General features: G+C 46.9%; 1 protein-coding gene across 2 annotated transcripts in view; it reads right to left on the bottom strand.

Annotated features, from left to right (window-relative positions):
- Nucleotides 1–25,299, bottom strand: part of STRA6 (signaling receptor and transporter of retinol STRA6) — a 51,365-nt gene extending 26,066 nt beyond the window's left edge. The window contains exons 1-6 of one of the 2 annotated variants that reach the window (XM_088657909.1): nt 25,168–25,299; nt 14,356–14,467; nt 6,505–6,583; nt 5,692–5,777; nt 3,885–4,024; nt 101–267 (exon numbers count right to left, since the gene is read on the bottom strand). In XM_088657909.1, the coding sequence (XP_088514035.1) occupies nt 101–267; nt 3,885–4,024; nt 5,692–5,777; nt 6,505–6,583; nt 14,356–14,456 (573 nt within the window). In that variant the 5' untranslated portion in view covers nt 14,457–14,467; nt 25,168–25,299. Of the gene's footprint in view, nt 1–100; nt 268–3,884; nt 4,025–5,691; nt 5,778–6,504; nt 6,584–14,355; nt 14,586–25,167 lie in introns of those variants that run through there. The other variant, XM_060278998.2, reaches the window with a different exon arrangement.
- Nucleotides 25,300–26,094: the final 795 nt, after the last annotated feature.

Here is a 26,094-nt window from a genome sequence, read left to right as displayed (position 1 = left end):
CAGCCATCTCTCCAGGAACGGGCTTCCTCCTTGCAGCCATTTAGAACTGGCCTGTGCCGACCATATCTCAGGGCCTTCCAGCCTCCCCGGTTGTCTTTACCTTGGGCGACTGAGGGCATTCCACCTTCTGCCAGAGATGGACCACGCAATGGCACCAGGATAGCAGGCAGCCCAAGAAGTACCCAGCTCTGTGCCTGACTGTAGCACATGCAATTAAGGGGTAGTAGAAGGCAGGGTAATAGAGCAAAGCCATGATCTTCCAGTACTCTGGAGAAGGGAGATTAAGGGGGAGAGAAGGGCAGAGGTTAAGAGCCTCAGCTGGACAACAAACAGAGGCAATTCAGCAAGGCAGGCCATGCCGAGAGCATGCAGGGTGGAGCAAGCTATGGGGCTCCCACAAACGTCCCTTGAAGATGTGCATCAGCCTCCCCCATGCAAAAGAGCTCCTTGGAAGCTATTCCTTTGGAAGAAAGACGGGTGCTGGTGCTTAAACTGACAAGGCAGTGTGGCTTCTAATTTAGAGGTTCCTGCATTGCAGGGGGTTGGACTGGACATTGACTCTGCAGTTCCAGGATTGCATAATAGGGACGGGCAAATTTCTTAAAGGTCCGCTTTCTTAAAGTTTAGTTCTCTGCACTGACACATCAGCCTGCAAATCCCCCCTCTCTCTTTTAAAGTCCTCATGAAAACCTGCCAACATTTTTGGGATTATTTCTCTTAATACACATTTTCTGTCGTTTTTCCTGTACATATCCTTGCAAGCAACTGCCCCCAATAGCAAGGATATTTGTTCACTAATATATGCATTTATGCACATTTTCTTCTTACATACACACTTTTGCTCTGAATCGCAAAATTAAGAGAAGTGCTATTTTTAAAAATAAGAATAATAATAAGAAGAAGAAAGCAGTGTTTCGGGTTACATATTCTTTCAGGAAGTGTAAATCAGGCAGGTTCACCTTTAAATGTGAACTCAGTTGAATTTCTTCCCTCTCCTGAGCTTCCATCTATCCCTTGAACCCTTCCATCATTTGTGGGGCATTGCCCCAGAAAGGATTCCTGACATTCCCAGATTGCTCCCAGCCATGCATCATTGGTGAGAGATCTGGAAATGTACAGTCTGGTCTACCCTCCTGCCCTCCAGCTACCACATCAGTTTAGGAAACACCCTGTAGAATAGATAAGGAATTCTCCATGGCTGAGCTCTGCAGGATTAATGAGTGATGTGCGTTCATATTTTAAAAAACACCCATTTACACCATGTCTGGGGAACTCCAACCACGCAAATTGTGTGTCCACCGTGTGTTCGTTAAAACTGTGCACACATTCACACAGTTGCACAGCAGAGCAGCTCTTAAGAGTCATCTAGTGCTCCGTGATAACTGATACAAAACATGATTATATTAAAACGGAAGGGGTGACATATGTCAGCTCTGGGGCAGATTTCCCCAACCTGGTGCCCTTCAGAGATTTCAGAGGACCCCTGCCATCAGTCCTAGCCAGTGCCACCCCAAGCCCTGCAAGGCTTTGTCAAAGTGTGCAGCCAGGCAGCTGCCGGCAACAGGAGGCTCAAGAGTCAAGGCAGCAGCTGGGAAATGGGCACACTTGTTCTGCTGGTCTGGTGAGGGCCTGGCAGGGCCCCTTTTTTTGCCTGACCTTCTCAATTGTCATTTTCCTTAATATGCACAACTTCATCTTATGATGAAGGGCAGTATATAAACTGAATGAATGAATGAATGAATTTGGGGGCCATTTCCCCATACATAATACATTTTTGCATGCTATTTTAATAGATATACGCGTTTTATGTACACTTTACCCTAGCATGTGCATTTGCATTGCAAAATTGAGGGAAATGCAACTTTTGAAGTATGTTATATGTTGTTTCTGGTCCCATCACCTCCTGGCAAATAGAAGGGGAAGAAATGGGGGCAGTGAGAGATTTTACTTTCTTGGGCTCCTTGATCACTGCAGATGGTGACAGCAGTCACAAAATTAAAAGACGCCTGCTTCTTGGGAGAAAAGCAATGACAAACCTAGACAGCATCTTAAAAAGCAGAGACATCACCTTGCCGACAAAGGTCCGTATAGTTAAAGCTATGGTTTTCCCAGTAGTGATGTATGGAAGTGAGAGCTGGACCATAAAGAAGGCTGATCGCCGAAGAATTGATGCTTTTGAATTATGGTGCTGGAGGGGACTCTTGAGAGTCCCATGGACTGCAAGAAGATCAAACCTATCCATTCTGAAGGAAATCGGCCCTGAGTACTCACTGGAAGGACAGATCCTGAAGCTGAGGCTCCAATACTTTGGCCACCTCATGAGAAGAGAAGACTCCCTGGAAAAGACCCTGATGTTGGGAAAGATGGAGGGCACTAGGAGAAGGGGACGACAGAGGGCGAGACGGTTGGACAGTGTTCTCGAAGCTACGAACATGAGTTTGACCAAACTGCAGGAGACAGTGGAAGACAGGAGTGCCTGGCGTGCTATGGTCCATGGGGTCACGAAGAGTCGGACACGACTAAACGACTAAACAACAACAACATTTTACATGTCTCTCCTGTGTTAGCTTTTTGGGGGCCCTAGTCCAGCACCCTCTTCTAAGCACAAGAGGCCTCTTCCCTTCCATGGTTTCCAGCAACTAGCATTCAGAAGCCTTGCTGCCTCCAACTGTGGGGGCAGAGCAGAGCCATGCTGGCTAGGAGTGCCTGGCGTGCTATGGTCCATGGGGTCACGAAGAGTCGGACACGACTAAACGACTAAACAACAACAACAATATGTTGTTTCAGGACGTGCAAATCAGGCAGAATCGCCTTTAGATCACTGTGATTCTGCCTAATTTGCACTTCCTGAAATAACAGATAACATACTTCAAAAGTAGCAGTTCTCTCAATTTTGGGCCTTTCCTTTCAGGAGGCAACTGTTTGGCGACTGCAAGAAGCCAGATGCTGGATCTTGCATCCAATACGGCAGGGATCTCCACATTCTCCACATGCTCAATGTATAAATCTTGCAGACCCGATGCAGCTTTTGGAGCCCTGAATGTCTCCAGAGTGGCAACCAATACATACCATTAAAAAGGATGGTGTAGACCAGTGGTGTCCAAACTTTTTTCAAAGAGGGCCAGATTTGATGAAGTGAAAGGCTATGAGGGCCGACCAAAGTTGTTAACCTTTGTTGAGATTTTTAAAGGATTTTACCCCAGGAAATAAACTGCCACAGGGGCCAGATTACACTGACTGGTGGGCCGGATTGGGCCTCCGAATCAGACTTTGGACATGCCTGGTGTAGACCATTGAAGAAGGGCTCTCTCCTGTGCCCATGGAAGCACCCTGGTTATGATTATACAGAGCTATAGAGTCCTATACATCTTAGGCCCAGGCTCTGTGAAAGACTGTATTCTCCCATATAAACCTGTCTGTGCTCTGAGGTTGGGCCGGGGTGTGTGTGTGTGTGGCTTCTCTTGGTCCTGCCACCCTCACAGGCATGCTTGGTGGGGACATGGGGCAGGGCCTTTTTGGTGGCTGCACCCAGACAACTTTGGAAGTCCCTCCCTGGAGAAGCTAGACTGGCTCCCTCCTTGTGGTACTTCCATTGGCAGGTGAAGATGGTTAAATTCTGACAGGCTTTGGGGAATCAATTGTTTTATAAATGAAAGGGCTTTTTATAGTGCTGTGCCATTTTTATTATCTGTTTTTTTTAAATAGATTTGGCTTTATATCACTTTGATTCTATCAGAGTTTAACTCCTTTTAAACGATTTGCCTGCATAAGTTTGTAGCTTTCTTTATTTTATCTGGGTTGTTTTGATTTATGTAAGCTGCCTCGAGTCCTGGTCTAGTGAAAAGGAGGATATAAATAATAATAACAACAACCCTCAGTATTACCTCGATTCTGGGTCGAGGAGCCAGAGATGAAGGGCAAAGGGTCGTTATCCAGAACCAGGATGCATAATGAGGAGAAGAGGATGCCAAAAACTGCCACAGAGAGCCCCTTGTGACCTTCCTCTTCCAAGAACTGCACAGGGCTTAAGGAGGAACAAAGACGAGAATGATAAAAAATAAAAAGGACCCGTTTGCACCAGCGGAACATCTCTGCAGAAGGGCTTCCCTCCCCACAAACTCTACAGACATGCAGACACACAGCAGGCCCAGAGTGGAGACTGAAGTGCATTTTTTGGATACAACCACACACAAAGTCATTTGTGCAGCTTCTTGTCCATGCTCATTGCATTCATGCTGTGCATGGACAAGAATCTGCACAAATGACATTGTGCGTGGTTGTATCAAAAAAAAGGCACCCAGGTAGGAGAAGCCAAATACATCTGAGTTTTTCACATTCACTTGCTATATGGAGGTGTGAATGGCTGAACTCAGGTGGCGTAGGAAACTGCCCAATAGCCGCTTAGGCGATTGACCCAGCTTTTGCATTATTTCCTGCTCTAACTTGCAGTGACTGTCCAGCGTCTAGAGCAAAGAAGGGCCCTTATGTGTCACTTGCGACCTGACTCTTTTCCGGAGATGACCGCAATTGAGACAGGGACCTTCTGCATGCAAGACAGATGCTCTACCGCTGAGCTGTGGGCCGCCCCTCCCACCAAAGGGCACAACACTGGAATCCTGGGAAGTGTGGCCATGCCATGGTCCCTGTTGCCACATCCCTCACGGAGTCTGCTCTTCCCCTGGCAATACCTCTTGCTTCTCTGGAAGGAGGGTGGGAAGAAGAGCCTGTGTGTAGAGCTACAACCACGTTTGCCTCCCTCCAGTATGTGGCCCCTGGAAGGCTGTCCACGAGAGAATGCAGCCTCCCTAGCCAGGTGTATACACATTCATTTTACTAGTTGCGTAGTGGCCAGAATGTTGGATTAATACCTGGGAGAGAGACCAGGGTTCAAATCTCTACTCCAGCATGTAACTCACTGGGTGTGATCTGGGGGCCCAGTTCCTGCCTCTCAGCAGGATCTACCCTGTTTCTCCGAAAATAAGACATACCCATAAAATAAGCCGTAGCAGGATTTCTAAGCATTTGCGCGATATAAGCCATACCCCGAAAATAAGACATAGTGATAGGTGCAGTTCTGGAGGCCGCCAAGGAAGAGCCTAGGCTGGACACGTAACAAAAATAACATCATCTGAAAATAAGCCACCGTGTTGTTGGTTTTTTTGAGGAAAAATAAATATAAGACGGTGTCTTATTTTCAGAGAAACATGGTACCACACAGGGTAGGACCTGGGAGAGACCTGGGTTCAAATCCCCCACCCAGCCAGGCGCTGCCCCTGAGGCTGATCTACCTTGCAGGGTTGTTGTTATCAGATTAAACGGTGAGGGGGGGCGTTTCATGTGTGCTGTATTGAGCTCCTTGGAGGAAAGGTGGGATAGAAATGTATAAGCAAGCCTTCCACAACCTGCATACATTACATTGTGCTCATTAGCCCGACCCACAGAAATCTGCTTATTTTTGCATAATTCGTTCACCTTCTACTAGTCATGGGGACTAGCAAAGAACTATGTAGGCAACGGGAGGGACCTCTAGGACCTGCCTCTGGCTTTGATGGTCCTACCACAATCACATGCCGCCCGATTTGCCACCTTAAGAATTCACAACCTGATGAATGACAAGTGTCAATCTTAGCTCGGAGACAGCAAAAGACAATGTCCTCCATCCCTAGGCTGCATCTGAGCCGTGGAGGGTACCTTAGTAGTCCAGGGGCTCCATCCCAACAATTTTTATAGAGTTTCTTCCGTTTCACCAGCAGAGAGAGAACCAGCAAGACGGCCAGCTGCAAGAGACGATGTGGTGTGGATTCAATGAGAGCAACAAAGAATGTTGTTTGCATAGCTCCATCCCATCTTGATAAATATAAAATGTGGCGGCTCTAGGAGCCAAGGGTTTATAGCAGGGCCCTGCTGAGACTGCTCTGAGATGTTGATTTCTTTTTACTTTTACTTGACTACGAAATATATTAGAGTGCTGACTTGAAAACAGACATTTCCCGCTGTTTCTCCTACACTCTGGAAAGCCCTTCTCTCCATTGTACATGAAGCATCTTCAGTTACTCGCTTTGCAGAGACAAACCGTTGCATAGGCTTTGGTAGTTGGTTATGGTACTTTTAAAGCTCTGCTTCATTAGATTATTTTAGCATCTTGTTATGTTTCATACTGCCATATACCCCTAACATTTTTTTAAAAAAATATCCAGCAATTTAGAAATATTTTAGAATAGATCAATAAGTATCCACCATTATGCTTCAGCTCAATGAAATAAAAACAATGGAAGACCTTTTACATAAACGAGAAACATGATACACCAATGCTATAGAAATTAGCTGACATAACATTTCAGTTTAGTTTCACAAATGTCACTTGCAAATGAAATTAAACTTTGCAGGCAAGCTAGCAACACCTCTCCTCTTCCCTGCTCACAGTGATGTCTCCAGTGTGACTTCGTCTTCTTGAATAATTGTCTGCGTGCTCCATCAGCAGGAGACGACTTGGAAAATACTTACTGATACTGGAGCCATGCAGGCATGGTAGAGGTCATAAGGGATGGTGGGATGGCAGTCTGGGATAACATCAGGAGTCATGCTACATGAAAGAGAAATGCAAATGTTTAAAATACATTCACTTCAAGTGGTGCACAGTTAGACTATGGAACTCCCTTCCACCGGAGGCAGCGATGGCCACCAACTTGGATGGCTTTAAAAAAGGACGAGACAAATCCATGGAGCTAAAGGCTATCGGGGCTCCTAGCCAGCATGGCTCTGCTCTGCCCCCACAGTTGGAGGCAGCAAGGCTTCTGAATGCTAGTTGCTGGAAACCATAGAAGGGAAGAGGCCTCTTGTGCTTAGAAGAGGGTGTTGGACTAGGGCCCCCAAAAAGCTAACACAGGAGAGGCATGTAAAATGTTGTTGTTGTTTAGTCGTTTAGTCGTGTCCGACTCTTCGTGACCCCATGGACCATAGCACGCCAGGCACTCCTGTCTTGCACTGCCTCCCGCAGTTTGGTCAAACTCATGTTCGTAGCTTCGAGAACACTGTCCAACCATCTCGTCCTCTGTCGTCCCCTTCTCCTAGTGCCCTCAATCTTTCCCAACATCAGGGTCTTTTCCAAGGATTCTTCTCTTCTCATGAGGTGGCCAAAGTATTGGAGCCTCAGCTTCACGATCTGTCCTTCCAGGGAGCGCTCAGGGCTGATTTCCTTCACAATGGATAGGTTTGATCTTCTTACAGTCCATGGGACTCTCGAGTCTCCTCCAGCACCATAATTCAAAAGCATCAATTATTCGGCGATCAGCCTTCTTTATGGTCCAGCTCTCACTTCCATACATCACTACTGGGAAAACCATAGCTTTAGCTATACGGACCTTTGTAGGCAAGGTGATGTCTCTGCTTTTTAAGATGTTGTCTAGGTTTGTCATTGCTTTTCTCCCAAGAAGCAGGCGTCTTTTAATTTCATGACTGCTGTCACCATCTGCAGTGATCATGGAACCCAAGAAAGTAAAATCTCTCACTGCCTCCATTTCTTCCCCTTCTATTTGCCAGGAGGTGTTGGGACCAGTAGCCATGATCTTAGTTTTTTTGATGTTGAGCTTCAGACCATATTTTGCGCTCTCCTCTTTCACCCTCATTAAAAGGTTCTTTAATTCCTCCTCACTTTCAGGCATGTAAAATAGAACCCAATAAGTTGTGCCCAGCCAAAAGGAGGATTTTGTACAAGGATCCCACCCTCAGGGGGTGAAATACTTATTCCAGGAAACCTCTGGTATATGCGTGCCACTATATTAACCAAGCAGGAAGATAAATCTATGTCATGCATGCAAAGCCATTTTCTGGTTCCTTGGAAAATAGGGGTTTGAGGGGAGAGCTTACATATCTTATGTTAATGGGAGGCAATATATATTAAAATTAAAGGGATTTTTTTTTTAAAAAAAGAGCAACCAAATTAACCGAGGGGGTGTTAAAAGAACTGGTTTTGTGAGCAAGAGATTAAAGGCGCTAAATATGCATAACACGGTTCAACTAAGGGAGATGGAGAACCGTGGAAATTTATTTGAAGAGCTGGAAAATGCACCATAGCGGATAAGGAATTAGTTCAGGTGGGTCCCAAGGGACATTACTGGAGGGAGGGAGGGAGGGAGGGAGGGAGGGATGGAGAGGACTTTGCTAAGCAGCAGGGGGCTGAAAAGGGTGGAGAAGGTGACCCTTGCACCTACCCCCTTGTCATAGAAATCAGGAGGAATCAGGAGATTGAGCCAAGCAGCTATTTGCAAACAATCAGAACATCAGAGTTCAAGGGCTCTTTCCACACTCCCAGGGCTTCTCAATGCCAGTTGCTGGAAGCCACAGGATGGGAGAGGGCTCTTGTGCTTGGGTCCTACTTCCTGGTTTCCTGCATTGGGGTGGGGGGTGGGACTAGATGACCCTTGGGGTGCCTTCCAATTCTATCATCCTACGATTCTATGATCTGGCTGGCCGCTGTGAGAACAGGAAGCTGGACTAGATGGGCCACTGGTCTGATCCCACAGGCTCTGCCTATGTTCTTATTTGGCCCCCCTGGACCCGAGGCTCCCCCGCCCCCCCCCCGCCCCCAAGAAGAAGCCAAGAAATGGGAAACCAACCTGTCTGAAACCAGAGAGCTCACTGGCCACAAAACAAGGTTGCGTTTTGCCAGGGTTGTCCAGAGCAAGAAACTCACCTCTCTAGAATGGTCGCTTTTTGGAGAAATGCACAGTTGTGGCTGTTGGGGTGGCACAGGCCAGATAGTGTTTCTTTCTGGGCTTCCCAAAGCTCCACCTAGCTGCCTCTTTCCAAGAGGGTGGGGGGGTGAGCTGAGCCCAAAGTCCTGCTGCTGCACCCGCACTGTGCTGAGCTTCCTGCTGCCGTGCCCTCACCCCTTGGTAGCTGCCAGCCACACAGAGCCCTGGGAACCCAGCTGAGCTACACTGCCCTGCCCTCTGTGGTGCAATGGCAAGAGTGTCCGTCAGATTAGGACCTGGGATCCCCACTCAGCCATGAAGCTCACTGGCTGTGACCTTGGGCCAGTCACTCGCTCTCAGGCTGACCTACCTCACAGGGTTGCGGTGGGGATAATTGAGGACTAGGACCTGGGAAACCAGGGTTCAATCCCCTACTCAGCTAGGAAACTCACGTGGGGGCAATCTTAGCCTCTCAGCCTAACCTACCTTGCAGGATTGTTGCAGGGGTTAAATGAGGACATGTTGGGGGACACACACACGACAACAACTATGTATGCCACATTGAGCTCCGTGGAGAAAAACATGGGATAATAATAATAATAATAATAATAATAATAATAATAATAATAATAATTTATTATTTATACCCCGCCCATCTGGCCGGGTTCCTCCAGCTACTCTGGGCGGCTTCCAACAAAACATTAAAATACAGAAATCAAACATTAAAAGCTTCCCTAAACAGGGCTGCCTTGAGATGCCCTCTAAAGGTCTGGTAATTGTTGTTCTCCTTGACCTCTGGTGGGAGGGCATTCCACAGGGTGGGTGCCACCACCGAGAAGGCCCTCTGCCTGGTTCCCTGTAACTTGGCTTCTTGTAGCGAGGGAACCGCCAGAAGACCCTCGGCGCTGGACCTCAGTGTCTGGGCAGAACGATGGGGGTGGAGATGCTCCTTCAGGTATACTGGACCGAGGCTGTTTAGGGCTTTAAAGGTAAACACCAACACTTTGAATTGTGCTCGGAAACGTACTGGGAGCCAATGTAGGTCTTTCAGGACCGGTGTTATGTGGTCTCGGTGGCCGCTCCCAGTCACCAGTCTAGCTGCCACATTCTGGGTTAGTTGTAGTTTCCGGATCACCTTCAAAGGTAGCCCCACGTAGAGCGCATTGCAGTAGTCCAAGCGGGAGATAACTAGAGCATGCACCACTCTGGCGAGACAGTCCGCGGGCAGGTAGGGTCTCAGCCTGCGTACCAGATGGAGCTGATAAACAGCTGCCCTGGACACAGAATTGACCTGCGCCTCCATGGACAGCTGCGAGTCCAAAATGACTCCCAGGCTGCGCACCAGGTCCTTCAGGGGCACAGGTACCCCATTCAGGACCAGGGAGTCCTCCACACCCACCCGCCTCCTGTTCCCCACAAACAGTACCTCTGTCTTGTCAGGAGTCAATCTCAATCTGTTAGCCGCCATCCATCCTCCAACCGGGATAAAAATGTAATAGTAAGCAAGCAAACAAAGAAATATTTCACACCCCTATGGTGTGCTCTGTGGCAGTGCTACTGGCCGGATTTAAAGGGCAGGGCAAGACTGGGCCTCTCTTTTTTCTTTTTGCAAGTCTCTCCCTCCCTGGTAAAGTCTAACAAGAACAAACTTTCTGGAGGGATGAGCAGCTGGATGCTGACCCAGAGAAAGGGGCAGTTTGGCTCTTTGTTGTGACTTTTCAGCGCTTCTGGTTTCACCCAAACCCAAACAGGGATCAAGTTACAGCAGATGAATGAAGTTAAAGTCCAAGCCTTCCTGGGATCTGATTCTGAATGCAAGGAGGAGCTTTATGCCCACTTCTAGTCATGCTGTTTAGCAAGGCCCAGCTGAATCGCTCAGCACCTCATTTTAGCAACATAGAATTGTAGGGTTGGAAGGGATCCCAAAGGCCAACCCCCTGCAATGCAGGGATCATGGCTAAAGCACCCTTGACTGAGGGCCATCCAACCTCTGCTTAAAAACCTCCAAGGAAGGAGAGTCCACAACCTCCCAAGGGATTCCCCTTCCCTGTCGAACAGTTCTTGCTGCTAGCAAGTTCTTCCTAATATTTAGCCAGAATCTCCTTCCTTGTTATTTGAATCTGTGGCTTCGGGTCTTCTCCTCTAGAGCAGGCATCCCCAAACTTCGGCCCTCCAGATGTTTTGGACTACAATTCCCATCTTCCCCGACCACTGGTCCTGTTAGCTAGGGATCATGGGAGTTGTAGGCCAAAACATCTGGAAGGCCGCAGTTTGGGGATGCCTGCTCTAGAGCAGCAGAAGGGAAGCTTACTCCATCTTACATGTGACAGTCCTTTAGATATTTGAAGATGGCTCTCAGGCCACATCTCAGTCCTCTTTGCTCCAGGCGAAATAGCCCCAGTTTCCTTAATGGTTCCTCAAAAGGTCTTGGAATCCAGACTCTTTATCATCTCGGTCACCTGCCTCTGCACATGTTCCTGCTTGGCAATAGCCTTTTTACACTGGGGGCCCCAGAAGTAGACACAGGACCCCAGGTGTGGTCTGACCAAGACAGAATAGAGTGGCACTATGCTTTCTCTTGATCTGGACAGTAGACCACTAGAGTTCTGTGGATGTAGCCTACAATTGCACTAGCCTTTTTGCTGCTGCATCACAGTTGGCTCACTTTAAGCTTGTGGTCTACCAAGACCCCCTAGGTCCATTTCACGTGGACTGCTGTTAATCTGGTGATTCCTGATGCCTGTTTCAAGCTACAGTTTTGGGTTCAGGTTCAGCAGTGATTCTGGTCTAGTTCTTGAATCCAAGCCAGTAAAAGATTCTGCAACCTGTTTAGCCCACCTGTAGTGGCTGTGCAGCTGTTCTGTGAATCAAGACCAGCCAGCGGCCAGAATTGAAAAGGATAAACCAGGAGTCAGGATCGAGAAGGGAAGTCAGGAATTAAGGATATAGGAGCACACAGGAACTCAGGGAGACCCGGTTGCTCAAGCAAGGCTCAACTGGAACAGGAAGCCCTCCTACACTTCTTCCTGTCCCGGAGGACCCAGAGGCCAGCCTGGCTGAGAGGAGGGAGCCCAGGGCTCCCTGGAGAAGCTGCCATGTGCAGTTCAGTTGTTTGCCACCTGGGGGAGCTGCACATGGATCCAGCAAGATGCCACCTTCAGACCCATTCAGATCCAGTTCATGGGGAAGAACATGTTGTTGTTGTTGTTGTTGTTGTTGTTGTTGTTGTTGTTGTTGTTGTTGTTATCCTTCAGGAAGCAGGGCTTTTCCCGCTGTGGCTTTGGAGTAATTTTGGGTTAGCTGTGATTTCTCCATTGCATAAGTTTGGACTAGCTGACCCTTGGGGGGTCTCTTCCAACTCTACAATTCTATGATTCCCATAATTGCTTTCTCCCTGAAGTGTTATTTCACCTTATGTAGAAAAGTCAGCACTATTTTATTCTGTTGCTACGTTCCTGTTGTTTTATGATTATTATTTTTTAAAATGTGTTTATTAGTTTTAGAGGTTGTGCGCCCCCCCCCCATTCAGGGTGGATTTTACAAAACAAAACAAAAACAAACATGTCAATTGCCCCATGAACAGCTTTGAAAGGCAATCCACTACTATTATGAGACAAACAAAATAATGAAAGAAAACGAGAGCCTTAACAGGAGGCCATGTTGTGTTTTGAAACAAAAACAAAAAACAAAACAGCATTCTTTGAATTTATTAAACTTCATATCAAAAATCACAGTTGACTTTGACAGAAGGTTTCAAACCAATGAGTAAACCCTAAACAAAAAACAAACAGCCCAACTGATGAGCCAATGAGCAATTAAGTAATTACCGTAAGAGTCTTGGACTTGGGACTGGGAGAGAGTGGGGTTCAAATCCCAACATTGGGTCAGTCTTAGCCTAGTCTACTGCACAGGGTTGCTGTGAGGATAAAACGGGGAGGAGGAGAACTGTGTAAGTCACCTTGAGCCCCTTGTACTAAGTGGGCTACTGGCCTGATCCAGCTGGGCTTGATCCCCTTGTACTAGGTGGGCTACTCGCCTGATCCAGCAGGGCTCCCGTTGATGTTTTTATTCCTTTTGGAGCAAGTGGAAAACAAAACTGAATGGAGCCCATTTGGTTCAAAACAAATGCTCAGAGGAGCAAGCGGGAGTTGCCACTGGAGACCATTTCCTTTGACGGCCACATTACAGGGCTATTTTGGGGTCGACAAAATTCACCCGCAAAATGCACCCGCATAGGACCCTGTGGTGTAGTTGTGGGTCTTAATTTTATTTCCCTTTTTGTTGTTGAAAAACTCTATATAACATCGCTTAAGCTTGGCATTCTTATTGGTACCAAATTTATTGTGAGAGCGATATTAAACTTTTGTTTCAAAAATCCAGTAAAAATAAGAATGAATGAATGAATGAAGGAAGGAAGGAAGGAAGGAAGGAAGGAAATAAGACCTTGCTGCTCCCAGCAGAAGGAAAATAAAAATAAGGCTTTAAAAATAAATGAAAATGAAATGGGAATATTGAAACAAATATGAAGCCATATTTGCTAGTCTTTAGACTGATCCAAGCCGATAGAATCTACAGTTCAAATCAATCAATCAAAACTAATGTCTAATTGTAGCGGGCGGGGGGGGGGGGGTTGCCAATGTTACCACTTTGTTCATAGGCTGTTTGTTGGGTATTTAGGCTAGCGAAGTGACACTGTGGCCATGCGGGAAACATTCATGAAACCATTTCCGAGTGAGGGCAGAATCAGAAAAGAATGATTCCTGCCCTCACTCCGAATGGTGAGGGAACAAGTCCTGGGCTCCAGTAAGGAGCACAGCACCATATTGCATAGATCACTGGCCATAGCTGCCACAAATAAATGAAAAGGTTGCATTCCGGGGGCAGTGGGGAGAGGGGGGTCGAAAGTTGTATGAAATGCACCCCCCAACAAAATGCCTTGGATTCGAGGAGTGAAAGTTCTCAAAATACAGTTTGCTTTGCTGAACTGAAAAGGCTACTTCCAAAAACACGTTAATACCAATACAGAATATGGATATGATATGATATGTGATATGATTTCTGCCCCAGAATTTAGAACAGTCAGGAGGAGACCATGATAAAGTAGTACAGGAAGATTAATAGATTACAGAAAATGCTGGCATAGGGACTTTTAGGAACAGCTTTGCCAAGGAGTGTGGCAGGGTTGGTGGTGAAAGACAGATTATTCTACATCACCAAAATGTATTCTCCCCCTCCCCCCAGTGAAAATTTGAGTACTTTAGACCTGTTGGCACCTACTCATGGTTTCAGAAGGCATTGAATATGAAGGTAAGGTACTAAAACTTCCATTGCATGTTATCTCTCAGATACTACATACCTTTACATTCCAGGCAATCAAATGTAGTCATATGCCATTGCAGGTCCCCCAAGAAAACACTCTCAAAACACCTTCCCAAACCATCTATGAGATGTAGCAGTCAAATAAAGTACAATGCTGGACATAAAGGTACCAAATATTTGGTAAAGGCTGGAGTATCTTGAGCAGATAGGAAACCGAAATTTGGAAGGAAGTGGGAAAGGAAGGGGAAGTTTTAGAAGCACATTCATTTCAGAGAGATTCCCCCCACTGAATTGCATTCCCTACACATCATACTTGGGAAACAAATGGATTAGCAATACTCACCCATCCTGGTCTCCTGTTTGGTCATATATATACCAGTTATCGTCAGAAGCAAAGTTGCCATCCATGGAGAGGTCGTCGGTCACCAACCCTTGGGAAGACATCCTGTTAGCTTCTGTCCGGCAGGATAAATGCAACGAATAATGGAGGGGGGGGGATGTGTCAGATTTTTTCTTCTTCTTAGCTATAGATTTAACCCTTCTTATTAAGCATCTGTCCTGCAGCTGATTCAGGTCAACTTGCTGAGTTTAAACCCCCATTGCGCCCAGCTCTGGCAGCTGTGAGGCTCAACACATCCGACTCAACTCTTTCTCCTTTAGCTGCTTCTGCCTCTTTCTCCCTCCCACTTTACTCTGTAGAACTTGGCTCAAAGTGGCTCCTGTTTCAACAGCTGATGAAAACAAAGGAGAATAGAGTGCGTGGCCATAAAAATCTCGCTTGGGAGAGTCTGGGTCATGGCATGGGACAAGGGGATTAAAAGGAACCACGGGCAGGTTAAACTGGGATCCTGCCCACCCACCCTCCACTGCGGAGAATGCCCGACCCAGAATGAACCAAACCAATTGTTTTCTTTACTTAACAGAGGTTTACGTGAATCTCGGGAGCAGGGCGGAGGAGGGGGCTTAAGCAAAAATGATTAAAGATGGCTTTAATAGAGCAAATGGGCTCTTCTCTAATTCTCATGGGAGAGGGCTCTTGGGCTCAGATCCTGCTGGTGGGCTTCCCCTGGGGGCATCTGGTAGGGCCACCATGAGAACAGGATGCTGGACTAAGTGGGCCATGGGCCTGATGCAGCAAGCACTTATTGGGTTCCACGTCCCAACTCCTCCCAATTGAAGCCAAACCATGCTCTCCATTTCTAAGAAAAACAGTAGCTAAGGGGGCCAGCTCCAAAAGAAGGGCATGAATTTCTTCTGCAATTAGAGCACTGGCCCTCAGTCCTCAGAACACAAGAACTGGCCTGCTGGATCAGGCCAATGGCCCATCTAGTCCAAAATCCTGGGATCGGAGTGAAGTAGCAGTGGAAGAAGATTGGAATAAATTTAAAATTTATTTAAAGAATAAACGTATAATAGATTAGAATTAGTGGAAGTGAGGGAGATAAAATAGAGGTTGTAGATAATACAATGGTGTGAAATAAGCATTGATAGAAGTTAAGGACAATTTAATTAAGAAGTAAGATCTAGATAGAACATAAAATGATAAGATATAAAATATTAAAGAATTAAGGTATAGTTAAAATAACAATTAGAATTTATATAAGATTTAGAGTTTACTATGGAGGATATGTAAAGAATCGCAGAAGGAGGTGGAATGAGGAAGTCAATAGATTGGAAATAAGGGTTATAGTTAGAATGTTTGTTTTTGCATTTTTTTGTATTCTTGTTTTTTCTTTTTTATGTTTTGTAATTTTCTTTGTGTGTTTTGTATTTTTGTATGTTTTGTTGTTTGAGAAAATCTTTAATAAATACATTTTTTTAAAAAAATCAAAAATCCTGGTCTCACAGTGACCAACTAGGTGACCAAAGGGAAATCAGCAAGCAGGATCGGAGCACAAGAGCAGCTCGTGGTTTACAACATGAGCAGCTCGTGGTATTCAGAAGCATTTGCTGCCTCCAACTGTGGGGGCAGAGCAGAGCCACCCTGGCTGGGAGCCTCCATGAATTTCTCTCATCCTCATCTAAAGCCATTTGAGTTGGTGGCCATCACTGCTTCCAGGGGGAGCGAGTTCCGAAGTTTAACTGTGCAGCTTGTGAGGGCTACTGGCCACTAACTAGTCCTGAACATCAGGAAGAACTTTCTGACAGTGTGAGGTGTTTGACAGTGGAGCGGCCTCCCTCAGGAGGTGACTGGACTCTCCTTCCTCGAGGGTTTAAAGCAGAGATTGGGTGGCCATCTGCCATGGATGTCTTAGCTGAGATTCCCGCATTGCAGGGGGTTGGACTGGATGGCCCTCGGGGTCCCTTCTACGGTTCTATGAATTTGGATCACCCAAATCTAAGGAGATGTACAAGTAAGGATTTCAGAATTTCTGAGGGGGGAGTCACACAGGCTGTTGGTGGCACATTCAGAGCCAGAGTCTACACCTTCCCCCTTCCACCCCTTCACTATCTGTATGGTCCCCTCGTCTCCCCACAGACCGTGCCGGGCAGCTCACAGAGACCGCCTTGCGAGAGCCAAATTCTTGCTCCCTCTCCCAGCATGGAGTCCACACTCCGCCCTGCGTTTGCCCGAAACCCGATCCCTTTGCTCCTCTGCCTAACCTCTGCCTGCGAAAGCAAAGGCTTTGATCGAGACTGCGAGGGAAGAGATTGATGGCTGCAATAAAGCCCCTCCGTATTCTTCATTTCCCACTATCCATCACTCCCCAGAGAGCATTTTGCCTTTCGCCAAAATGAATAGCGCAACAGTGAATTGGGAAGTGTTTGAGGGGTGGGAGGGGATGGAGGAGCAGAGAGGGCAACGAGAGCATATTGCATGTGGCTTTTAATAAAAACGATAAGAGATCTGACTCAAGAACAGCTTTTGATTTCTTTTAGAGAGAGTTAATTCAATTCAATTGAACTTTGCGCAGGAGTTGCATCGGGAAGGTAGCTCAGCTGAGCCAGGAATCTGGGCGTGAAAGTCCGCCTGGATGGTGGCTGCCATTGTTGAAACATAAGAGGTTGTGCCCAACTAAGTCTTACTCAGAGTAGACCCATTGAAATTAATGAACCTAAGTTAGTCGGGTCCATTCACTTCAATGGGTTTGTTCTGAGTAAGACTGGCAAGTGAATCTAAGCAAACAGAAAAATTTTCCATTTTGCAAGCGTGGCGGGAGGCGGGCAGAGCACACGTGATATTGGGGGTCTCTTGGAATCTGGGGCTGCAACAATGGGAGGAAACAGTACCCTCCTGGGATGTGAATGCTCCACACGCTCTCCATCCATACTCAGGCTGCATATATGTGTAAATGAACCATAGATCATAAAGATGCCACAGACTTCTGTGTCTCATTGTCCAAAAGTAAGCACAGTCCCTGGGAAGTGTGACTGATATGCCTGGACAGGGCCGTCTTAAGCATATCCGGTGCCGTGGTGCAAAGATCCCTCCGGCGTCCCACCCGTTTCCTAGAGTTGTCGACCTTTTCCCCAGCCTTTGTGGGGATCACTCTCCTCCCGCGGAGGCTTGGGAAGGAAGCTGCACACCCACCAGCCATATAGTTGGAGGGGCGCAGCTGGGGGGCATGCAGGAGGGAAAGGGGAGGCGGCCAGCAAAGCCACACAGCTCTCCCACTCGCTGGGGCGCCCCTGAGAGGCCGGCGCCCTGGTGCAATGCGCCAGTAAACCCAATGGGAAAGACGGCTCTGCCCCTGGATTCTTGCACCGCTCAGAGATTTGTGAGGAGGGGGCACCATATAACAATACATTTCATTGACAAACTGGCCACAATCCCTAGATCTGAGAATGTAAGAGGAGCCTGCTGGATCAGGCCAGTGGCCCATCTGGTCCAGTGCTCAAGCAGGATCCGAGCACAAGGGCCCTCTCCCCTTCTGTGGTTTCCAGAACGAGCACTGTGGCATTCAGCTGTGGGGACAGCATAGCCATTGTGGCTAGTAGCTGCCAATAACTGTCTCCTCCATGAATTAGTTCACTTGCTTTCAATATTTTGATCTGTTTTGGGTGGCCACATTACAGAGGACCACCCTAGCCTGTTTGAAGGCTTCCTCTAACTGAAGGGCTGTCTGGTTCATGCCCAGTTCAGTGATACAGATCCATAAGAAAATTAAGCAAGGCCCATCTGCAGTTTGCCCCTGGCAGCTCCCAGTCTTCCTCTTTGGGGCAAGAAGGCTTATATTTAAATCTACTTAAATCTGAAGCTGCATTTATACATCAAAGCACATGTAAATTCTATGCCAATCTTTCTCCTCTTTTTTAAGGCAGTGTGTTTAAAGTAGCTACCCTTCTCTAGCAGAAACGTTTTCCAGGAGTATTTCATATGAATTAGGTAAAAGTAAAGGTACCCCTGACCATTAGGTCCAGTCGTGACCGACTCTGGGGTTGCGCGCTCATCTCGCATTATTGGCTGAGGGAGCCGGCGTATAGCTTCCAGGTCATGTGGCCAGCATGACAAAGCCGCTTCTGTCGGACCAGAGCAGCGCACGGAAACGCCGTTTACCTTCCCGCTGTAGCGGTTCCTATTTATCTACTTGCATTTTGACGTGCTTTCGAACTGCTAGGTTGGCAGGAGCTGGGACTAAGCAACGGGAGCTCACCCCGTCACAGGGATTCGAACCGCTGACCTTCTGATCAGCAAGCCCTAGGCTCAGTGGTTTAACCCACAGCGCCACCTGGGTCCCTCTCATATGAATTAAGTAACCCCCAAAGAGTATTTTGTTGAAGTTCAAATGATAACAGCCATTGCAGTAAGTTCTAGGGTATGTATGTATGTATGTATGTATGTACATACGTACGCATACAAAATCAATATATGTATCTACAGAAATGTAGGAAGGACCAGGATGCAGATGAGCAATCAACACCTCACCGTTAAAAAAAATAAAAAATCTCACACACACTCCTCCTTCCTCAAGATCTGAAGAGCTCAAGATCACTTAATGCCCCCCCTTTATCCTACCACAACCCTGCAAGGTGGGTGAGGCTACTTCTCTTTTCTGCACTCCACCCCAAGGAAAGCTGAGTCTTGTTCTCCCCTGCCTACATACCAACAAGATCCCATTCCAGGATGCGGAGGGGGGATATGGCAAAGTGTCTCATAAGGCAACCTGACCCACTTTGGAAGAGCTAAAGGCAGCTGCAAATGTGCGAGGGATTATTAAGGCAAGTTGCAAGGCTATTCAGCTCCGGCAGCACCTGTTGCAACTGAAAGGTGGACCTGGGGCTTGTGTACACACAGGACGGCTTTGTTCTTCTCCTGGTGCTTTGCAGACTCAATACAGATCAAGCCACACTCTTCTGTGCCCAAGTTCTCTATCCTTTACCCCCACCCCACTCTCTCTCCGTCTCTCCAGGGAAACAGCCTGAGGAAAGAATTTTCTGCAGGCAAATTAAAGAAAGGCAGAAAGAAGAATCCAATTCATGCAGGAATTTTTATTTTCTTCTTCAGGTGGAAGCATCCTGCTCGTACCTGTTTGCCATCTGAGGTGGGGTGGCCCAGACACAGGTTTTGTATCCATCCCAGTGGGGACAGGGTCTCAGACTCGCCACAGCTATGTGCCAGCAATTCCAAGGGAGGGCCAGAAATTAACAGATGCATTCAAGCAGATATATAATACTCCCATAAGTGCTGACTGTAACCAAATGTTTGTTCTGGGTACCCAGCAGCTGCTTGAGAATCCAGGAAGCTCTAGCTTTCATTTGCAACTGGCTAGACATCAATCTGGTGCTTCTTGTTGCAGAGGAAACAATTCAAAGAAAAAACCATTCTGCACTGTGCAATTTGAGCATCTTGAACTGCTGTGGTGTTGTGTAGCACTACAAATCCACACCGTAGCATGAAATCTAGACCTGAAGTGGGAAATAAGATGGCCCTACATTGTCCGGGCTGACTGGAGTGCCTAAAAAATACAGCTATGGGGGAAGTTGCCTGAAAGCAGTCAGACCATTTGTCCATCTGGATCTTCCTACCAAAGGCAGTTTTAGACAGGAGTCTCTCCCAAGGCAAGGGGACCCAGGTGGCGCTGTGGTTAAACACTGAGCCTAGGGCTTGCTGATCAGAAGGTCGGCGGTTCGAATCCCTGTGACGGGGTGAGCTCCCGTTGCTTGGTCCCAGCTTCTGCCAACCTAGCAGTTCGAAAGCACGTCAAAATGCAAGTAGATAAATAGGAACCACTACAGCAGGAAGGTAAACGGCGTTTCCATGTGCTGCTCTGGTTTGCCAGAAGCGGCTTTGTCATGCTGACCACATGACCTGGAAGCTATACGCCGGCTCCCTCGGCCAATAATGTGAGATGAGCGCGCAACCCCAGAGTTGGTCACAACTGGACAGGGGTCCCTTTACCTTTACCTCTCCCAAGGCAACCCGGAGATACCACGGGTTGAGCCTGGGACCTTCTGCATGCGCAGTATGTTCTCTACCAACAAGCTATGGCCCTTCTCAGATCTCATACGAGGCAAGTTCAGGTAGAGAGTGAAGAGGTGAGTCACAGGCCCCATCCCCCATTTAACTAGGCTGCAGAAATCCAATATATTCCAAACTGTCACAGCTCCACTTAGCATAAAAGGATGCTCCGAATCCATGCTTAAACTAACCTGCAGCACCCCAGATGCCGAGTGATTCCAACTCATTCCTGACAATTAGTTGAAGGGCCACAGGTAAACCAAACTCTTGATTTAAACAGCTTTCTTCCCTGTAACTGAGATGTTTTCAAGAGTCTAAAACAGTGATGGGCAAACTTTTGAGCTTGGTGTGTCAAAATTCGCCAAAAAACTGAGCATAACTCGGGTGGTGTGTCACTTCGAGAAAAAAACCATAATTTTGTGGTATTTATAGTTTAAATAACAAAAATGTATAATTGTAATATATAACTGTATTTAATAAACCAAAAACTAATTATTTAACCAAACCAAACCAAAAACCCCTTATTTATCACAAAGTGCCCAGAGTTGTTGAGCATTAGCTGCTGACCAAAGTTTTGGAGGTTTTTGAGGGGAGTGCAAAAGTTGCTTTGCTTTTTTGGGAGGGATGCCCCAAAGCTACTGCACTTTTTTGGGGGGGGAAGAGAACAGAAATAAATGACAAATAATACCTTCGCTGAAGCTAACACGCAGCACCAAAAAACCCAGCACAGAACGGGTTAAAAAATGAACGCTGTTACACCCAATCATCGTCTGCCAAAGCGCCAGAAAAAAACAGCACAGAAAGGGTTAAAAAACCAATCTCTGGCTACCAACAACAACAAAACAACAACGAAAGATCTGTGTTTTAACAGAGGAGACAAGCTGTAGCGTGAGGAGGAGCGGGAGAACAAATGGGGGGGGGACAACAACAACAACAACAGTGCGAATGGGCCGATGGGGTGCGTGCCAGCAGTGAGGGCTCTGCGTGTCATGTCTGACACGTGTGTCATAGGTTCGCCATCACTGGTCTAAAAAATGGTGGTGGTGGTGGTGGGAACAGTGGCAAGCATTATGCCCTGCTGGGTTAATGAAGGTGGGTCAAGAATTGCTTGAAGATAAAAGCATCGCCACCAGTGGAGTCTTCCTGGCATCCTCTCCTGCTGAACAAGTGAAAGGTGGGCAGCAGGAACAAGCCTAGTGGTATCAATGGCTCCCAAAGTCATTGGATGACTGAACAGGGATGCAAAACCTTGCCAGCCTAACACCTTGCTAGCCTGACCTAGATTAAGAGCGGTTGCTGTGATGCTCTCCAGACGTTCAGTTCCAACTCCCACCAGCCCGGCAAGGACAGCCAATGGTCAGGGATGATGTTGCAACTCAGTCCCATTACATCTGGAGGTCATCACACGTTGGCTGCCCCCAACCTCAGTAGAAAGGAGATTGTCACCATCAATATGATTCAATAATGAATCATATTGCAAACAGCAGTTTGGCAGCCTGTCTGAGTCTGGGAAGCTTCCTGTTAAGAACATGTTGTGGCATGCAGTGGGATTGCGATAGGGCACTATCTCTGTCTTCTTGTGGAATTGGAGCCTTGGCTTTATCTGCTGCTATTTCCTCGTGTCACAGAGGCCTTGTCCCTTATCTCACTGCTCCCAGGGGCTGGTGGGGAGAAGCATGGCACAAGCTTCCCCGGCAGAGAGGAAGGAGTGAGGGACGATCTACATCAGGAGAAGAATCAACAGGGGGATCTGCTGCCCTGGTGAATTATGATGCCCGAGGCAGTTGCCTCACCTTGCCACATGGGTGGGCCGGCCCTGTTGGTGGCAGAGCACAAGCTTTACATGCAGGTGGATGGGGGCTCAATCTTTGGCATCTCCAGGTAGGGCTGGGAAAGAAGGAAGCCTGAAATTCCGATAGAGCAGAGCCCCCAAAGTCAAACAACACTTCGGGGGGCCCAGGCCAGAAGTAGAAGCAAAAGAAAGCACTTCTTCAGGCAGTGCATAGTTAAGCTACGGAACTACCTCCCATGGGAGGCAGTGATGGGCACCAACCCAGATGGCTTTGAAAGACAATTGGACAAATGAATGGAGAAGAGGGCGACCTAGCCACAATGGCTATGCTCTATCTTTGCAGTGGGAGGCAGCAATGAGTCTGAATTCCACCGGTGGGGGGTGGTTCTTGTGTTCGGGTCCTGCTTGCTGGTTTCCCATAGCCACTCTGAGAACAGGGATAGCAGGCCAAGCAAAAAGGCCCAATTCCTCCTCACCCCCTGAGAACTGCATTGCCATATTGGGAAAAGGTTCACCTGTCGGACTGCTGCTTGTCATCCACATTGCAGAAGAAAAGTCCTGCCATAACCTGCCCACTTAAATCAACCATCTCTGCATCATCTCGTTGTTGTTGTTGTCATGGAGATTAGTGCAGCCCTCATTGTTTATTTAGCAAAAATTCATCAATGGCTGTAAGCTGACCTCAGTTATGCGCCCCTATACAACCTTAAGAAGACATCTGAAGCAGTGTTGCCATATGTTCAGAATTTCCTGGACATATCTGGCAATCGGCTGTCGGAAACAGTGTGAGAGCATAAATCGCTGACATCCAGGAAAATCCGGATGTATGGCAACCCATGTTGGCAGTGTTGTTTTTGCCGATTTCCCTTAAAAATAGCTCAACAACTTTCCCAAAAGAATCTCAACAACCTTTCTGTCTGGATTTTCACTCCTTGAAATATGGCAACCCTATCCGAAGGCAGCCCTGTACAGTATAGAGAAGTATTCTAAATGTTTTGTGTGAGAGAGAGCGTGTGTATGCTGGAAGCTGCCCAGAGTAGCTGGGGCAACCAGCCCCAGATGGGTGGGGTAGAAATAAAAATAAATAAAATTATTATTATTATTACTACTACTACTACTACTACTACTACTACTACTAATGCTATGGAATAGGACACCTCTATTTTCATCAGACAAATGTTGGAGGCTTTGCACCAAGGCTTAGAGGGTTTAACCTCTGGGTGCAAAGGGAAGGCCTGGAATATGCTTAGGGTACATCAAAGGGATGGACAGGGTGGGTGATGAAGGCTGGTTCACTAATCTTCAGCCCCCCCACCAAGAGGAGAGGTCAACCAAACAAGAACCACAGCCTTCCCACAGTGATTCGGATTTAATCTCCGCTTGGTGGGAGTCCTGTCCAGAGTAGGAAGAGGGTTTGCAGTTCAACCCTTCCTGGACAATGAGGATGCTTAACAAAACCACAGCCACTGGTGAAGGCTGCTCGTGCTTCCCCTTGATTGTATGTAGCTTCAACCCTGAACACACATAAGAATATTAAAGCTCTGGATCCAGACGGCCCAGAGTAAATGCAGTGTAACTCGAGAGCAATAAAAATACAGATTTAGAACGAAATTAGACAAGACGTCATCCACACAATTGCTAAATGCATGAATAGGTTTTTTGAAAGTAGATTGCAAATGTGGAGCATTTAACCTTTTGCTCTTACATCAGCTAACAATGATGTACCCTGCCTTTGATATTTGAGATGGTTCTTTTAAGGACTCATACTATAATTTGACTGTAAATTATTTCAGTTGATTTTCTGTGGTTGTAAACAGCCCTGGGACCTTCAGATGAAAGGGAAGAAATCTAACAGATAATAATAAAGTACGGTACTCATTTTCCCATTTGCTCCAATGGAAGCGGCTGCAAATAGCAAGTGCAGGGGCCCAATATGGATCAGGACCACGACAGGGGTGACAAAGAGTTAAAGCCCCCCCAACCTCTCATGCCAAGGTTCAGTTTCAGATCAGGCCCCCTTTGCATTGGGGTGGGGGAAGCTTCCATTGGGATGAATGGGAAATGGAGGAAATCACAGTGACTGAAGAGCTCATTTTATTTGAAAAAATACATTATAATATACTTCACATCCACTTTGTGTTGGTTAGCAAATCTGAAATACAAGCATCATAAACAATTCTTTTTTAAAAACAAGAAAACAAGCCCATGTTAAAATCAGATGCTTCACCTGTTTTGAAGTCCTGCCAATGAACAAGTCTTTGTTCAAGCAAAAGCTCCCCCAACTTTCCCATAAATATTCCTGAATACCTTTGAAACTTTACTCTGGAGAGTAGTCATATTGATAATGACAGCTTGGGTTTAAGTAGAAGTTGGCAGAGCTCAAAACAAAACATCCAATTTTTAATGTGTTTGAAGATTTTAATTCCAGCAACTACATGCAAATCCCAGCAAATGCGTAAGTAAAAAAACTCAGGAACTCCAGAAGTTAAATTACTGTATACTGAACAGAAAAAGTTACAATTCTTGTTTTATTCTCTCTCTCCCCCCTCTCTCACGCGCGCGCGCACACACACACACACGGGGGGGGGAGGGAGAGGGAGAGGGAGGGAGGGAGGGAGGGAGAGAGAGAGAGAGAGAGAGAGAGAGAGAGACTTCTTAACAGGAAAGAATTCATGTAATACTTCCTAGTTCTAATTAAGACAAATTGTAAAGAGGATTTGAAAACAAAACTTTTGTACTTTGGATCACCAGGAATACTGCTTTCATAAGAAAGAAAACTGCCAGCTTTCTTTATACAACAATCCCCACAAGTTGAATAATTAGGGATTTTAAACGTTACTGTTCAGCATGTTTTGCGGTGGGTTTTTTTTTAAGGCTAACCGTTTAACACATGGCCAGCCCAAAGTTCATTGGTAAAGGAAATAAGATGGTTTGAAGGCAGAGCAGGTAAAACAGAATATTACCTTGTTTGCAATCAAGCTCTCCAAAGGCAGGCTAGCAGAGAGAGAAGGCTAACTTCTCCCCAGTAGGTAGACAAAACAACCTGATGAGAGGAGTCCAGATTGTTCAAAGACATGCAAAATCTGCTGATTTCCCCCTTCCTCCCCAGAGGTGCCCCCTTGGCACCTGTTTTCCTTAAGAGCTCATTGCCCGGGGTTCAGCCTTCAGAGGCAAGGGAACTCTGCAAAGCCCAGCTGCTCCCGAGTCTCCCCTCATCTGACCAGGGGATCCGGGGAGAGATGCAGCCCCCGGCAAGCAAACTTGGAGGCAAAGTTCAGCTCGCGGGCAGAGAGTGAAGAATCTCCTCAAGCCAAAGAACTTTATCCCCTTCACGGCTAAAAGGGCTTGGCTTGGGGCCAGCCCAGGGATCAGAAAATTGAAAACAACCAGCCCTGTGATTCTCCTCCTCCTGCTCCTCCATGGCTGGTCTAGGAAGGCAGCAGGGAAACTCTTCCGCCCACAAGGATTTTGTCCATCTCCCTGTTCTACTCTTAATCCCTCGGGCCTATAAGTCTTGTGAGTGTGGAGGGAGTTATTCATTCACTTATTCATTTACTGCGTTTATATTCCACCTCTTCCTTCAAGGAGGCGTACATGGCCAAGTGAGGATTTGAACCCTGGTCTCTACCAGCTCCTAGTCTGACACTAACCCAGGCATCAGCAACCTCCGGCCCATGGGCCGGATGCGGCCCACGGAGGCCGTTTATCCGACCCACGAGCTGCCCGGTCCACGAGCTGCCCACTGTAGATGTTTGATTTTCTCCCTCTTAAACCAAAAAGCCTTATGGAAATCTGTATGCAGTTTGTGCACATTTCCCTAGTATAAGCTGTATATTTTGCTTGTACATGCATTTTTCTAAGCAATTTCCCCTCAACAGAAGGCGCTTTTT

The sequence above is a fragment of the Zootoca vivipara genome, chromosome Z1 (genome assembly GCF_965207765.1).
Source record: "Zootoca vivipara chromosome Z1, rZooViv2.hap1.1, whole genome shotgun sequence".
Taxonomy (NCBI): Eukaryota; Metazoa; Chordata; class Lepidosauria; order Squamata; family Lacertidae; genus Zootoca; species Zootoca vivipara.
This window is presented reverse-complemented; position numbering and strand designations above follow the sequence as displayed.